This window comes from Bubalus kerabau, chromosome 15, assembly GCF_029407905.1.
Source record: "Bubalus kerabau isolate K-KA32 ecotype Philippines breed swamp buffalo chromosome 15, PCC_UOA_SB_1v2, whole genome shotgun sequence".
Classification (NCBI taxonomy): Eukaryota; Metazoa; Chordata; class Mammalia; order Artiodactyla; family Bovidae; genus Bubalus; species Bubalus kerabau.
The window spans coordinates 35,269,877-35,286,136 of record NC_073638.1 but is presented as its reverse complement, the minus strand read 5'-3'; the positions used below and the strand labels follow the sequence as shown (position 1 = coordinate 35,286,136).

At 41.3% G+C, this 16,260-nt stretch overlaps 2 protein-coding genes across 7 annotated transcripts in view; both read right to left on the bottom strand.

Annotated features, from left to right (window-relative positions):
* PIK3C2A (phosphatidylinositol-4-phosphate 3-kinase catalytic subunit type 2 alpha) overlaps nucleotides 1–8,843 on the bottom strand; it is a 109,577-nt gene extending 100,734 nt beyond the window's left edge. For 5 of the 6 annotated variants that reach the window (XM_055548464.1, XM_055548465.1, XM_055548467.1 and 2 more), the window contains exon 1: nucleotides 7,638–7,816. The gene's annotated coding sequence lies outside the window, so the exon portion shown is untranslated. Of the gene's footprint in view, nucleotides 1–7,637; nucleotides 7,817–7,844 lie in introns of those variants that run through there. The other variant, XM_055548468.1, reaches the window with a different exon arrangement.
* Nucleotides 882–2,391, bottom strand: LOC129628894 (adenosine kinase-like). Its single transcript, XM_055548469.1, has one exon. The coding sequence runs from the start codon at nucleotides 2,261–2,263 to the stop codon at nucleotides 1,865–1,867; it is 399 nt and encodes a 132-aa protein (XP_055404444.1). The 5' UTR covers nucleotides 2,264–2,391; the 3' UTR covers nucleotides 882–1,864.
* Nucleotides 8,844–16,260: the final 7,417 nt, after the last annotated feature.

Here is a 16,260-nt window from a genome sequence, read left to right as displayed (position 1 = left end):
TCTCATTTTCCCCACCCTTTTATCTAGAAAGACCATCTGCTTTTTCCTCTCACTCCACAGTAGAACTTTAACAACACTTAACATCTTCCTGTTTCTCTGAGCATTTTCTGAAAGTAAATTGTCAATTTCAGTTTTTTTTATAGGAAAATACTTCTAAAAATTACCTGTTTCAATTAGAATTTCCCATACTGCAAATTTTTAAATTAATTCTCCTTTATGAACACTGCCTGTTATTTTCTCATAGTAAAATTCTTATCAAATCCCTACTGATTTCACAATAGGAACTCAAATTACTCTGCTGCTCATTAGTCAACAACCTCTCTTTCCATGCTCTTAGCCATGTCTTCCACACTACTCAAGCCACAAGTTTAGAGCACGTGCTAAGATTTCCTGAATCATCCAAATAATATAAAAAGTCTGACCACTGGCCTCTAAATATTTATTGCAGATGTCTATTTATTCTCATCTCCTACTTCACCTGTGTAGTTTTTACGTTTCTATTTTTCTTCCCTTTATGACAAGTTTTTATTTGTATCAAATACAGAGTACCATAAGTAAATATAAGATTATGACTTGAATATTGTAATACAGCTTATAATTTGGCAAATTATCCAAAATTTATTACATGTTTGAGTACACACTGATGAAATTACTTGGCATAACTTGGAAAGATAAATATTTCTGTACCTTATTTAACCATTTGTTATGTATATATGTGGTACATATATGAACACATGTGTGTGTATATGTGTACAAACACACTTCTGAATTAAATATACTTGTATAAAAGCTAAAGATTTATGTATTATCTTTAATTCCTTTAAAAAAATCTAAAAAAAAATAAAAAAAAATAAAAAAATAAAAAAATCTATTATATTAAATTGCATCTGCATTCAAAGCAGAAATGTAAAAAAATGATCACTTTGCTTAGTACACATGAATTTACAATGTAATAGAAAATGAAACAAAAATTTCAATTGAAATACTATATTCCTGTTTAATTGACATTTACCTGGCACTATCAGACTATGGAAATAAACCTCCTACTTTAGGTTGTTGAGAGAATAAAGATTCTATTGTGTATTACTATACCCCCTAAATTAAGATTGAACATTATTATAGTAGGAAAGGTGGCATTTAATTTTCTTCTTTATTAATATGGGAATTCTCAGGAAACAATCAGGGCAGTGTCTGTACTCCTGGGATGCAGTTTCATGCTTTTCCATCAGTGGAAGTCTGGCTTCTCAGGAAAGGTGCAGCCAGTCCTCCTAATTACGACACTTGCAGCAGCGTGGCCAGCACGGATGCATTCGGTTAGGGGCTTGTCAGAGACCAGCTGAGACAGAAAACCTCCAACAAATGCATCTCCAGCTCCATTGGTATCAACAATTTCTTTCTGGTCTTGATCCAAGACAGCAAAAGTGGTGACTTCACTTTCTGTAGCCAGTATGGTGTCCTCTCTCCCTTGGGTGAAAATCACAATTCGCTGCCTCTTTGAGTTGACTTTTGGCAGAGCCTGTGTCTTTCTGGCTATTTCTTTAATGTCTTCAGTCTCAAAGCCTTGCTATCTAGCAAAAGTGGCAGCTTCCACCTCGTTTCCAAAAAGTATGTCAACAAAAGGCGTAACTTTTATCAATGATTCCTTGTAGAACTGACTAATAAATGGTGCAGACAGATTCAAAGTGAAAATTCTGTTGTTTTCAGAAGCATGGTGAGCCACTTTTAAAACCGACTCTGGAGAAACTGTGAGGAAAAAACCTGCTATATAATAAACTCTCGCTTTGTCTACCAATATCCAGTTTTTCTCCATATCAAGATGTTTTTCCTTTTGGTAACAGTTGGCAGCAGCAAGACTAGCTACAAGTCAGCTGTTGCCACCAGTGATGCATGCAGCACAAGTTCCTGTTGGCTGCTTATGCTGTTTATAGTAATGAGCATCCACATGGGCTTCAGCAGCTTTTTTCTTCAGGATCTCCCCAAATTTATCTATCCCAATGCATCCAAAAAATGTTGCTGCTTTGTGTGGCTGCTGAATCATCCACTGGGCCACTTTAATTGAATTCTGGGTAGAGCCACCAGAATGATATTCAACTTTTAATTTTTTTACAAGTTCATCAAACAGTTCCTTATGTTTCTCTTCAGCCAAAATCTGGTCATTAGGTTTAAGAGAATACTTATCAAGGAAATCCTTATCCACTACAGCAGTGATGTCAAGAAGAGGATTTCCCATTCCAAAGAGAATATTTTCACTGATGGCCGTCATAGCTTCACCTTCCAGCCCCACGCGACAGCGCTCACGTCCGATGCTCTGCGTCCGCACGGGTGGCAGCAGCAGGTACCACAGCCACTGCTTCTGGGCTCAAGCACTCCGCGACCCGGGAGCGTGTCCTCACACACCCCGCGCGCAGGCGCCCCCTCTCCCCACCCCACCCCCGTTTTTATGTTTTTAAATGAGCCATGCAAATCCTTCCTTAAAGCTAAATTTCTTCTCTTACCTAAGTTTTCCCCAAGTTCTTCCCTGAACACTGATATAGCTCTGTCCTTGACACTTCATCACTTTCTTCCTACAACAATAGTTTAAAATCTAAATTCTTTGCTCAAAATAAAAAATCTTGCCTAGTTAACTCTCATCTATTTTAAGTGTGTGTGCGTGCACTTAGTTGCTCAGTCACATCTGACTCTTGCGACCCCATAGACTGGAGCCAGCTAGGCTCCTCTGTTCATGGGATTCTCCAGGCAAGAATATTGGAGTGGGTTGCCATTTCCTTCTCCAGGGGAATCTTCCCAACCCAGGGATCAAACCCAGTTCTCCTGCATTGCAGTCAGACTCTTTACCGCCTGAGCTACGACGGAAGCCCAATTTTAAGTGTAACTAAACCATAGTGGTAACCCACTCCAGTATTCTTGCCTGGGAAATCCCATGGACAAAAGAGTCTGGCAGACTGCAGTCCATAGAGTGGCAAAAGAGTTGGGTACGACTTAGCGACTAAACAACAATACCACCCCTTACATTTTTCTTTCCCATTAATAATTTTTTAATAACTAAACTATTTTCTGCTTCAAGGCAGGAATTACCCATGAATACACTCCAAAATCTGTTAAGGGCTATGTATCTAAACACTCAAGCACCATAGAAGAGATGCAATGAAGAGAACTGTAGGCTAGCATTGTAAGCCTGCTATGTTCAAGCAGTATCTGTAATGTATTATCCAAAACAAGTCACAGCTTCATTGGGTCTCATTTTCCTCTTCAAGAAAATGAAAAAAAATACCTGCTCTATTTACTTCACAAAGAATAAGGCTGGTGGAGGGGGAGAATTACAGGCTCTATAATCATCAATCAACACAAATGTAAGGACGTTATTTACTTTATCATTGTTAGTCATAGTTATCATGACTAAAATAAGCCTATGTTTTTTTTTTAAAACCAAACTCAATGCACAACAAATTAAATGAATCAGCGTTGTACATCATTTATTCATCAATAAGGTAACTTTTGTATTATAAGACTAATGAAAGCTATGTGTTTAACAATAGGGTTGTTAATTTTATAATATATTAATTCATTCTCAAGGTGAAAAGATAAATACTCTGCTAGATAATTGCCTTCAAATTTATTAAAATCAAGAGTGTTTAAATACCCCATTCACTTTTGTACCCAAATAGCTGAATTTAAAAATTTAAGAAATTCTGGGCTTCCCTGGTGGCTGCTTAGTGGTAAAGAATCTGCCTGCCAATGCAGGAGACACAGGTTCAATCCCTGGTCCAGGAAGACTCCACATGCTGCAGAGCAACTCTGCCCGTGCACCACTATTGAGCCTGTGCTCTAGACCCTGGAGCTGCAACTACTGCACCCATGTGCTGCAACTACTGAAGCCTACATACCCTAGAGCCATGCTCAGCGACAAGAGGCCACCGCAGTGAGGAGCCCTTGCACCACAACTAGAGAGCAGCTCCCACTTGCCTCAAATAGAGAAAAGCCCGCACGGCGACAAAGACCCAGTACAGCCAAAAATAAATAAATAAAAATATTTTTTTAATGTTTTTAAGAAATCCAAAAAGTTGTTTAAAATTGTACAAATCTCCATTCGCAATGGCACCCCACTCCAGTACTCTTGCCTGGACAATCCCATGGACCGAGGAGCCTGGTAGGCTGCAGTCCATGGGGTCGCTAAGAGTCGGACACGACTGAGTGACTTCACTTTCACTTTTCACTTTCATGCATTTGAGAAGGAAAGAGCAACCCACTCCAGTGTTCTTGCCTGGAGAATCCCAGGGATGGGGGAGCCTGGTGGGCTGCCATCTATGGGGTCGCACAGAGTCGGACACGACTGAAGCAACTTAGCAGCAGCAGCAGCAGCAAAATGTCCATGTACATTCTCTCACTGTGCTTTGAATCCATCACTTGTTATAAAGAACAGACTGCAGAGACCAAGAGAGATACAAAGTATACATAAAAGCACAAAATAAAGATGTTTCAAAACCTGACTGCACCAGACACAGGGAAAACAGTCTCAACAAAAACTCTATGAACAATCTGAACGATATCCTACAGCAAATCAATTTCTTCTTCTTTTTTTTTTTTAGCAAATCATTTTCAAGTATAATTCCAATCTAAAGGCATGCATGAATACTATCAAAAGGAGTACAAATTATAAATGACTACATTTATACGATTCTCATAGGAGTTGTTTTTCCTTTTCAAGCAAGAATCCGAGACAGAAAAGCAGAATTTTCATACTCTTGAACTGTATTGTCCAGTATGGTATATGCTAAACACAAACAGGGATTTCCAGATGGCTCAATGGTAGAGTCCACCTGCCAATGCAGGAGACGCGGGTTCAATCCCTGAGTAGGGACGATCCCCTGGGGAAGGAAATGGCAACCCACTCCAGTGTTCTTGCCTGGGAAATCCCATGGACAGAGGAGTCTGGCGGGCTACAGTCGATGGGATCCCAAAAGAGTAGTGGGCACAACTTACCAATTAAACAATAAACACAACAACTACTGAGAGCTTGACAAGTAGTTAGTCCAAAGTAAGATGTGTTCTAAGTGTAAAATGAACACCAGATTTCAAAGATTTACCAAGAAAATGTAAAATACCTTACATACGTGGCTCTCATTTAATATTTCTACTAAACAGCAGTGATTTAGATGTAGTCCAACTCTCACATGAAAGAAACAAGATACCAGAGGTATTAAACAGCTTGGTAGTATCTCAGCAGGGTCTAGAAGCTGATAACGTCCAACTTTCCCTCATTCATAAAAAGAATTCATCCTTTAAGACTCAATTTGAGCACCTCCATCCTCATCAGATGCACTCATTCTCTCTCCATCTCTCAGGCCAGGTGATCACATCATTCTTAGTATTTTGGATCCACCATCCTTACATGCCATTATAACCATACTGTTATAATTTGTGTTTGTCTCCCCAGATGGACTAGAGAACTTATTGAGGACAAGTACTATCTCATTCGTTTTTCTATTCCTAGAACCACTGCTGTACCAGGCACCCTGTAGGCCCTCTGGATACAAGATCTTCCATAAAATGGACTTTTAGCCTTAGTCAGGTACAACAAATCAAGTAAATGAACTGTACCGAAACATTCACCTTTATAATTTACATGCCTTAAATTATTTTTGGAATATGGCAAATACAATAAAATGGGTAATTTATACTATCAAAGAAACACAAGTTACACAGCATAAAAAAAATTGCTTCACCCTGTTGCTCTGAAAAATTTGGTCCAATGCTCTGATAAGAACTCTGAACTCGGGAAATTCAACATTCTTGGTTAGGTATAAGTTCATTTACTGAATGTGCTTACTAAGTGCAAAAACACTGGGCTAGATTAAAGAAGGATTCCTGGACATGGGAACTGATGTACCAATCTTCAATTAGTTGAAAATTTTAGAATCATTTACAGCAGAAGGAAGAAACAATGAATCATATGCTTAATATACAATTATTACATAAAGTTATAGTTTCTAGAATTCCTAAATGCAAGCATGCCAACTTTTATATCCCATGAAACAGAAAAAACTGTAAAATCTATGGATGAAAACAATGTACATATATTGCTTGCCAAGAAAAACTGCAAGCGACATGCATACAACACACAACACAACAGAGACTTTCCTAAGAAAAAAACTGGTTTGGAATCTACTAATTTAGGCAAAATTACTTGAAGCAGCTCTATATGCACTTTGTACGTATGTAAAATCACTCTTGAAATAGGTTTGAGTTAAATAATCCAGTCAAAATGTTTTTCAGTACTTAAAGACTATCATAATATTAAACAAGCAGTTATCTTCAACAGTACAGACCTCAACTAAAGCACTTCGGTCTAATTTGCTCCTCTGAATAAGAGCATCAGCCCCAGCCCTGGCTGAGTTGCTGAGAGGCGTCTTATGTGGAAACTTAACCACAAGCCAAGGAGGCAAAGGTACAAAGTCTAGGCTGGAATCAGTGTTCCTGGATCTCCCTACAGCCTTCCTTCTTTTCATAATAAGTCTCCACCACTCTTCTAAGAATAGCTTTCCTTTTTCTGAATCTCTTCTAATCTGTGGCTTTGCTGCACCAATGTTACACAATTTTCCCAACAGCATCTTTCTGCCTGACACCCACCTGCAAAGATTTTGGGGTACTGCTTTAATAAATAATCTTGTTCAAAGACAAAGGTCTCCTTCTTTACACTCAATTCAACACCCACTGTTCAAAATAAAAATATAATTACAACCTGAACTCCCATCAGACTAACATAAGGAAAGAACTAACACAGGCTCCCTCTTTCACGTTCCTTATCTCCAGACTTTACTCCTTACTTATTTTTCTCCTTTCTTATTTCCCTCCTCAATGCCTGCTCCACCCGCCCCCCAAAAAAACTCCAAAGCTGCAGAATCTCGTTTTTAAAGCCAAACCATCTAGCGAGGAAAATAAGCATGCGCTTTTTTTCCTTCAATTATTTATTGTTCCTCCGTCACTCAGACTTAGGCAAGTATTTTTAATCTGACCGCCCTCCCAGAAAGATGATGCGCTAAATACACACAGAAATAATACTGTCTTCCTGAAGCAAGTGGATTCGCGGCAAAAAAAAAAAAAAAAAAAAAAGCAACCGGGGAAGGGGGGTGCGTGGAGAAGAAAAAGGATCTGTAGCCCCCAAAGCCGGAGATGGGACAAGGAGGCGAAAAGAAGCGGGGAGGGGGCGGGGGACGGTTCACAACTGAGAAGTGCAACACACGCACTCGGCAGAATTCAACAATTCGACCAGAGAATAGGACCCGCCACCGCGGCTCCAGCCCGGTCCCGAGAACAAGGGGGTGGCTTCCCCTCGCCCTTTCGGACAATACTAACTCCCAGGAGCCCCCCCACCCACCACCCCCGACAAGAGGGTCCTGGTGGGATGCGGGCACCTTCGGAAGGGAAGCTGGCAACGGCCGGGATGGAAGCAAGGCCCAGGGAGAGGTGAGTCGGACTGGGGCAGCGCCAAGAGTACGGGATGAAGGGTCAGAAGCGGACACCCGGGGGACTTGGGGCCGCGGCAAGAGACTCTCCCATCCAAGACCCCAGGGGCCCTTCAGCGCCTTTGGAGAGCAGGGTCCCCGGTTCCGGCCCCCGCCGCACCTACTGTTCCTCACCTCACGCTGCCTGAGCCTCTGCCTCCACCACAACCCAAGGCGCCACAGCCGCAAAAATCCGAGCCATTTTCCACTCAGTCGCCTCAGCCGCTGCCGAGAGCTTCGGCGGACTCCGCGGCCAGCCAAGCATAGACGTCACTTCCGGTCGGGAAAGCACCGCCTTCCGCACCCAGGCTTCTTTCGGATTGGCTGGTGCGGAGGGCCTACCTGAGGTAGTGGGCGGGTCTTGGGTGAGTCGCGTGAGGCTCTAACTCGGGTAGCTGCGAATGAGTCCGGCTCCTGGGGTATAGTGCCCAGCAGGCTTGGAATGTCTCTCTGTGCAGCCCCAGACCAGAGTAGAGGGACTCCGGGGACCCCAGTCGGCCACCTCTCAAGCCCAGCGTCGAAAGCTCCCCCCAGCCACTGAACTACTTTACTGTTCCCGTGCCCTCTTCTTGGACTCTGCGCTCGCCTCCATCCAGACGGCAGCTCCCAGATTCGTGGTTTTGGCCCCAGGCCTGCGGACATTAGCTTGTGATTGGAGGATTGAAAGGAACAGGGAAGATATAAAATCGTTCACTCCAACCAGCGTCTACCGTTTCCTCACAGTGGATCAGGTGCTGCGGGGTGTGTAATTAGTAGTCCGCCCATCACGTGGAGTGTTAAAGTGCTTTCGCATCACATTTAATCCTCACAACAGCCAGGTGAGAAGGTGGCCCAATGATAACTCAGAACCAGACGGCTCTTTTCTACATCACAAAATATCTTTACATACAATCTCCATAATAATACCTTCCTCATGAGAATTGAATGAGCTTATGCTCATAAAATATTTAGTCTTCAAGTGTTACATTAAAAAAAAAAAAATTACGTGGCCGTGTTAAACAGATAGGAAAATTACCCCCGTTTTACAGACAGTGAAGTTGGCGGCATGATTCAAACTTAGTCCTAGCTCTAATCCATAGTATTTTTATCTTTTAAACAGACCTCCTTTCAGAGATTCACAATCTTAATGTGATAGACTAGTTTGCAATTCTCAGTAAAAACAAGAACAAAAAGTCACCTCAGACTGACTGGAGTTGCTCCTCTATGGAGTCTAGAAGCAACTGTATGATTATTCCTTCTCGCTGTGACTATCATCTCTAGTCTACCCACCCTTCCATTTCCACCAACTCCCCTTCTCCCTCCTTGTATACACACTTCCAGGCAGGCTTTACACACCCTTGAAAAATGTCCCTTAGGAATCCGCTTAGTGCTACAGCATTGTTCTGCTTTATCTTCTGATCAAAGGAGGAATTTCTAGAATTGGCAGCTCTTTCTCAAGAGATTAAAAAGGGAGGGGGAAACTAATTGTCTCAGACTGGTTTCCTAGCTTCTGTTCCAGAACTGAGTGTGCCTTCTAAAAGAAGGAAAGGGATTTTAGAGAACACTGTGTTTTGAGTGAAGGTTATCTGTTTGACTTTTTTGTATCTTATATTTTTCTTATGAGAAATATTTTCTCTGGGACCCAGCAGCAGAGGGCCCTTGCTTGAGTGAGCTCCTTGTTGCAATTCAGACTTCATTATTTTACTACTGTTTTATTATGGCTCTTGAATAGCCAATACTTCCTTCATAGGCTCTGATCAATCAGAAGGGTCCTAATAAGAAGAAGAAGAAAGGCAGCTTGATGGTTCTCCAGATTCCAAAAAAGCAGCATTCACAAACTGCCAAGTGTCAAGAATCTGAAATGGTAGCCCTCTCTTAGTTTATCTCATCTCTGACAATGAGCATATGAAGATGCATGTGTGAACAATAGAAACAAACTTCTAGGAGAAAGTGCAAACTGATGCTGCTATCTTTTGGAACCAAATAGGACATAGCTGGCACCATTTCTCCTCTTTCCCTTCTCCCACTGGCTTCAATATTAAGATTTAAAGGTAGAGGGAAGAATTGATGAGGAGGCATTATATTTTTAAGTGTTCCAATCCTAACCTCCCTAACCTTCCAATCCTAACAGAGAATGTCACAGCACCATAAATATCCCTAAACTTCTTTCAGTACTAAATGAGAAATGGGCAACCCTATTTTGCCACAGGTAAAAAATACTGACTGACATTTATTGAGCATTTTTGAAGGCCAGCCCCTGTTCTTAGTGCTTTATAAGTCATGGAGAGGAAATTACAAGAATCCCTCCAACAAGCTTATAAAATGGTACCATTATGATATCCTTATTTTATAGCTGAGGAATTTGAGGAACAGAGGACATAAATAATTTGTCCAGGGTTACACAGTTACTCAATAGTCTGTTGTTTAGTCACTAAGTCATGTCCAACTCCTTGCAACCCCATGGACTTTAGCACTCCAGGCTACCCAGTCCTTCACTGTCTCCCGGAGTTTGCTCAAACTCATGTCCATTAAGTCATTGATGCTGTAACAGGAGGGAAAGGGGCAGGGCACAACTTTTGAAAGAATGACATAGCCCGAGGACACAACATAAACTGATTAGAATCAAATGGGACCAAGACTAGACCTTGATGGCAAACAAGACTAGACCTTGATCCTCAATCACTAAGTGAAGTGACACACCCAGAGGTGCCATGACAGTTCCAGTTCAGTTCAGTTCAGTTGCTCAGTTGTGTCTGACTCTTTGCAACCCCATGGACTGCAGCATGTCAGGCCTTCCTGTCCATCACCAACTCCCATCACAAACTCCCTGTCCATCACAAACTCATGTCCATTGAGTCAGTGATGCCATCCAACCATCTCATCCTCTGTTGTCCCCTTCTCCTCCCTCCTTCAGTCTTTCCCACCATCAGGGACTTTTCCAATGAGTCAGTTCTTCACATCAGGTCACCAAAGTATTGGAGTTTCAGTTTCAGCATCAGTTCTTCCAGTGAATATTCAGGACTGATTTCCTTTAGGATTCACTGGTTGGATCTCCTTGCAGTCCAAGGGACTCTCAAGAGTCGTCTCCAAAACCACAGTTCAAAAGCATCAATTCTTCGGCTCTCAGCTTTCTTTATAGTCCAACTCTCACATCCATACATGACCACTGGAAAAACCATAGCCTTGACTAGATGGACCTTTGTTGGCAAAGTAATGTCTTTGAATATGCTCTCTAGGTTGGTCATAACTTTCCTTCCAAGAAGTAAGCGTCTTTTAATTTCATGGCTTCATTCACCATCTGCTGTGATTGTGGAGCTCAAAAGAATAAAATCTGTCACTGTTTCCACTTTTTCTGCATCTATTTGCCATGCAGTGATGGGACCAGATGCCATGATCTTAATTTTTTGAATGTTGAGTTTTAAGCCCCTTTTTTACTCTCCTCTTTCACCCTCATCAAGAGGCTCTTTAGTTCCTCTTCCCTTTCTGCCATTAGAGTAAAATCATCTACATATTTTAGGGTGTTGATATTTCTCCTAGAAATCTTGATTCCACCTTGTGCTTCATCCAGCTGGGCATTTCGTATGATGTACTCTGAATAGAAGTTAAATAAGCAGGGTGACAATATACAGCCTTTCCCAATTTTGAACAAGTCCATTGTTCCATGTCCAGTTCTAACTGTTGCTTCTTGACTGCATACTGGTTTTTCAGAAGGCAGGTAAGGTGGCCTGGTATTCCCATCTCTTTAGGAATTTTCCACAGTCTGTTGTGATCCACACAGTCAAAGGCTTTGGCATAGTCAATAAAGCTGAAGTAGATGTTTTTCTGCAATTCCCTTGCTTTTTCTATGATCCAGTAGATGTTGGCAATTTAAAATGATTCCCCTGCGTTTTCTAAATCCAGCTTGAGCATCTGGAAATTCTCAGGTCACAAACTGTTGAAGCCTAGCTTGAAGGATTTTGAGCAATACCTTGCTAGCATGTGAAATGAGTGCAATTGTACAGTAGTGCAGGTTAAGAAGCAACAGTTAGAATCAGACATGGAACAATTCTCCAAGTCAGGCTTCAACAGTATGTGAACCGTGAATTTCCAGATGTTCAAGCTGGATTTAGAAAAGGCAGAGGAACCAGAGATCAAATTGCCAACATCTGTTGGATTATCGAAAAAGCAAGAGAGTTCCAGAAAAACATCTACTTCTGCTTTATTGACTTTGACTGTGTGGATCACAATAAATTGAAAAATTCTGAAAGAGATGGGAATACCAGAACACCTGACCTGCCTCCTGAGAAATCTGTATACAGGTCAAGAAGCAACAGTTAGAACTGAACATGGAATAACGGACTGGTTCCAAATCAGAAAAGGAGTACATCAAGGATGTATATTGTCACCCTGCTTATTTAACTTATATGCAGAGTACATCATGCAAAATACCAGGCTGGATGAAGCACAAGCTGGAATCAAGATTACCAGGAGAAATATCAATAACCTCAGATATGCAGATGACACCACCCTTCTGGCAGAAAGTGAAGAAGAACTAAAGCCCCTTGATGAAAGTGAAAAAGTTGGCTTAAAACTGAACATTCAGAAAACTAAGATCATGGCATCCAGTCCCATCACTTTATGGCAAACAGATGGGGAAGCAATGGAAACAGTGGTGACTGCAGCCATGAAATTAAAAGATGCTTGCTCCTTGAAAGAAAAGCTATGACCAACCCAGACAGCATATTAAAAAGCAGAGACATTACTTTGCCAACAAAGGTCCATCTAGTCAAGGCTATGGTTTTTCCAGTGGTCATGTATGGATGTGAGAGTTGGACTATAAAGAAAGCTGAGCCGCAGAAAAATTGATGCTTTTGTTCGGTGTTGTTAGAGAAGACTCCTGAGAGTCCCTTGGACCCTTGGACTGCAAGGAGATCCAACCAGTGAATCCTAAAGGAAATCAGTCCTGAATATTCACTGGAAGGACTGATGCTGAAGTTGAAACTCCAATACTTTGGTGACCTGATGTGAAGAACTGACTCATTGAAAAAGTCCCTGATGGTGGGAAAGATTGAAGGCAGGAAGAGAAGGGGATGACAGAGGATGAGATGGTTGGATGGCATCACTTATTCGATGGACATGAGTTTGAGCAGGCTTTGGGAGTTGGTGATGGACAAGAAAGCCTGGTGTGCTGCAGTCCTTGGGGTCTCAAAAAGTCGGACACGACTGAGTGACTGAACTGAACTGTACAGTAGTTTGAATGTTCTTTGGCATTGCCTTTCTTTGGGACTGGAATGGCAACTAACCTTTTCCACTCCTGTGGCCACTGCTGAGTTTTCCAAATTTGCTGACATACTGGGTGCAGCACTTTCACAGTACCATCTTTTAGGATTTGAAATAGCTCAGCTGGAATTTCATCACCTCCATTAGCTTTGTTTGTAGTAAAACTTCCTAAGGCTCAGTTGACTTCACACTCTGGGATGTCTGGCTTTAGGTGAGAGACCACACCATCGTGGTTATCTGGGTCATTAAGACCTTTTTTGTATAGTTCTTCTGTGTATTCTTACCACCTTTTCTTAATCTCTTCTACTTCTGTTAGGTCCTTGCCATTTCTGTCCTTTATTGTGCCAACCTTTGCATGAAATGTTCCCTTGGTATCTAGAGATCTCTAGTCTTTTCCATTCTATTGTTTTCCTCTATTTGTTTGCATAGAGGGATGACACTCAAAAGATTAAATGTGTAGATGATGAAAAGATTTCAAGTTTGTGTAAAGAATAGGAAGTGTTTGTCCTGTGTTTCATTCAGCAAAAAAATAGAGGGAAAAAGTTACCAAGCCCTTATTTTCAATAGGTCAGACACCATGGTCTGTGCTGGGGATACAATAGTGAACAAGACAAGGTGTCCCTGCCCTCATAGAACTCAGAGTCCAACACAGGAGACAAATATTAAACATCTAATTAGTCATTTAATCTCAATTGTGAAAAGTGATATGGAGGAAAACTACAGGGTTCTTTGCTTTAGAAGGGAAGGCAGAAAGGTATTGAGCTCAGATTTAGAGAAATGAGTAGAAATTGAGGAGGAGGGGGAAAAAGCATCCCAGACAGTGGGAACAGTGTGAGCAAAGATAGCAAGGGAGGAAGAAGCATGGTTCAACTGAGGAACTGAAAGACCACTGTTGCTGTCATGCTGGGAACAATGCGGAAGTGGCTTTGGATGTGGTGGTGAGGCAGGCAGACCCTGCCAGGCCTGGGGGGCTGTATTACAAATTTAGGTCCTTATCCTAAGAATGGGGAGAAGGATTTTAAGCTCTCAGATAACCCAAATTGCATTTTAAGAAGGTTCTTAGTGCTAGGTAGTGAATGGATTAGTCAGAGGCTAGAGGGGATTTGGACAGCTCAGTTTGGAGGTTATTGAAACAGACTAGGGAAGTGATGATGGTAGCTTGAACTTTGTGTAAGACACAGTAAATATAAAGCTAACTGAGCCAGGATTCCTGTCCTTGGAATTAGGCAATTAGGGGAAAAAGATTTCAAAACAAATATGTTGTAGTGTGCTAAGAGCACTACTGGAAATACGTCTAAGGAACTTGGGGAAAAGACAGGTGGATGGAAGGTAGACTAGTTATTTACTGCTGCATATCAAATTATCCCAAAGCTTAGCAGTTCATAGCAACAAAGATTTGCTATCTTATAATTTCTTTGGTCAGGAATCCAGGTATGACTTAGGTGGGATTGCCTCAGGCTTTTCTCATGAGGTTGTAGTCAAGCTATCTGTGTCCAGTTTCATCTAAAGGCTTGAATGAGAGGAGAGATCCACTTCCATTTTCACTCATGTGGTTGTTAAAGGGACTTGATCTCTTGAAACAAGAACCTTTCCACAAAGCTGCCTCCTCACAGTATGACATTAGGCTCCCCTCAGTGTTAGTGACCAAGAAAGAAGAAGAGAGAACAAGCGTGTGTGAGAGCAATCACCTCTGGACAGAAGCCAAGGTCTTTTTGTAATCTAATTGATGTCCCATCACTTCTGCCATACTCTGTTCATTAGAAGTGAGACAGTAAGTCCAGTCCACAATAAAGAGAAGGGCAATACACAAAGATGGAGAATACACAAAGGCTTGAATACTAGGAGGTGGAAATCACAGGGTGCCATCCCAGAGGCTGATTAAAGGTTTCACAGAGGAGGCAGCACTTGAAGTGACTGTATTGGAGTTTTTCAAGAACATCTCAGGAGGAAGGGCATTCTAAGCAAAGGATATGTGCAAAGATACAGAGGTATGAAAGAATTTCACGTGTTCAAGGGTTTGCTGTTGGCCATTCCATGAGCAGGTGAGGTAGACTTAGGGGATATCACTGATTCAGTTGAAGAAATTGACCAAGAGATAAAAATGCCATGATTGAAAGATAATAAATTTGCTTCTATAAATACATGTACAAAGATATTCATCAAAGCATCATTGTAATTCGTTTACCAGGGCTGCCACAACAAAGTACTACAAACTGAGTGGTTTAAACAATAAATTTATTGTCTCCCAGTCCTAGCGGCCAGACGTCTGAGATCAAGGTGCTGGCAGGGTTGGTTCCATCTGATAGCTGTGAGGGAAGGGTATGTTCTAGGTCTCTTTCCTTTGCTTGCAGATGACTGTCTTCTTCTTGTGGCTTTAGATCTCTTCCTAAGTGTCTCCTTCCAAATTTCCTCTTCTTATAAGGACATCAGTCATATTGGATTAGGACCCACCCTAATGACCTCATTCTAATTTGACTATAATGACTCTATCTCCAAATAAGGTCACTTACTGAGATACTAAGGGTTAGAACTTCAACATATGAATTTGGGGGGTAGCACAAGTTAATCTATAATAATCACATAGTAGGAAAAGAGTGAGACCCACCTAAATTTCCATCAATAGGGAATGGGTCAAATAGATTTGATATGTCATAAAATGGGAGCTAGGATACTATAGAGCTGTTGAAAATATGTACTAGTAAGGAAAAATCTCCAATATAGAATAATCTCCAGTACATTCTGTTAAAGGAAAACACCAGGTTACAAATAATCTGTGCAATGCTAGCACTTATGTTTTAAAAAATGGAGTGTGTTGTAATAGCATAGTGTACCCCTGGAAGGACACACAAGAAGTTTGTAGTAATGGCTGCCTCTACAAAGAGGACCTGGCAGAGTGTGGATCAGCAAACAGGATGGAGCCTTCCTTCTTACTGTATATTCCTTTCATACAGATTGGCTTTGTTGCTATGAGCATGTATTCCTTTCAAATAGGGGAGAAAAAAATATAAGAGAGCTTAGCAACTTTGCAACTTTTAACAACATGAAGTATAGTTAGACTGCACTGGATATTAATACATTTTGATTAGAAGTTGAATAATAAAAGAATAGGATTTTTGAAAAAATTTATTGGGAAGTGATTTAAAACAGCTCAAGAAGTGTGTGGAGTTGTGCAGACTCAGAGGGACTGATGAAGGATGGGGTCCTGAATGGTTCTCACGCTATAAACCTGTTATAACCTTACATGGGGTGTTATTAGTTATCAGTCCTTCAGGGACTTGTGTCCAGGATATTCCACGCTAGTCCTAATAGTAAATTCAGTTGGTTTCAATAGACATTGATTGAGACCAGCCAGAAGCTGGGCTGGGTGCAAAGGAAACAAGGGTGAATACAATCTTGACACTGCCCTTGGAAAGCTTGCTGTCAGGTAAACCCCAAAGCAACAGAAAAAAAACACAACAGATACACAAATACAAAATGTCAGTACACTGTGGTACAAGCTATGGTAAAATTGCGCACAAGG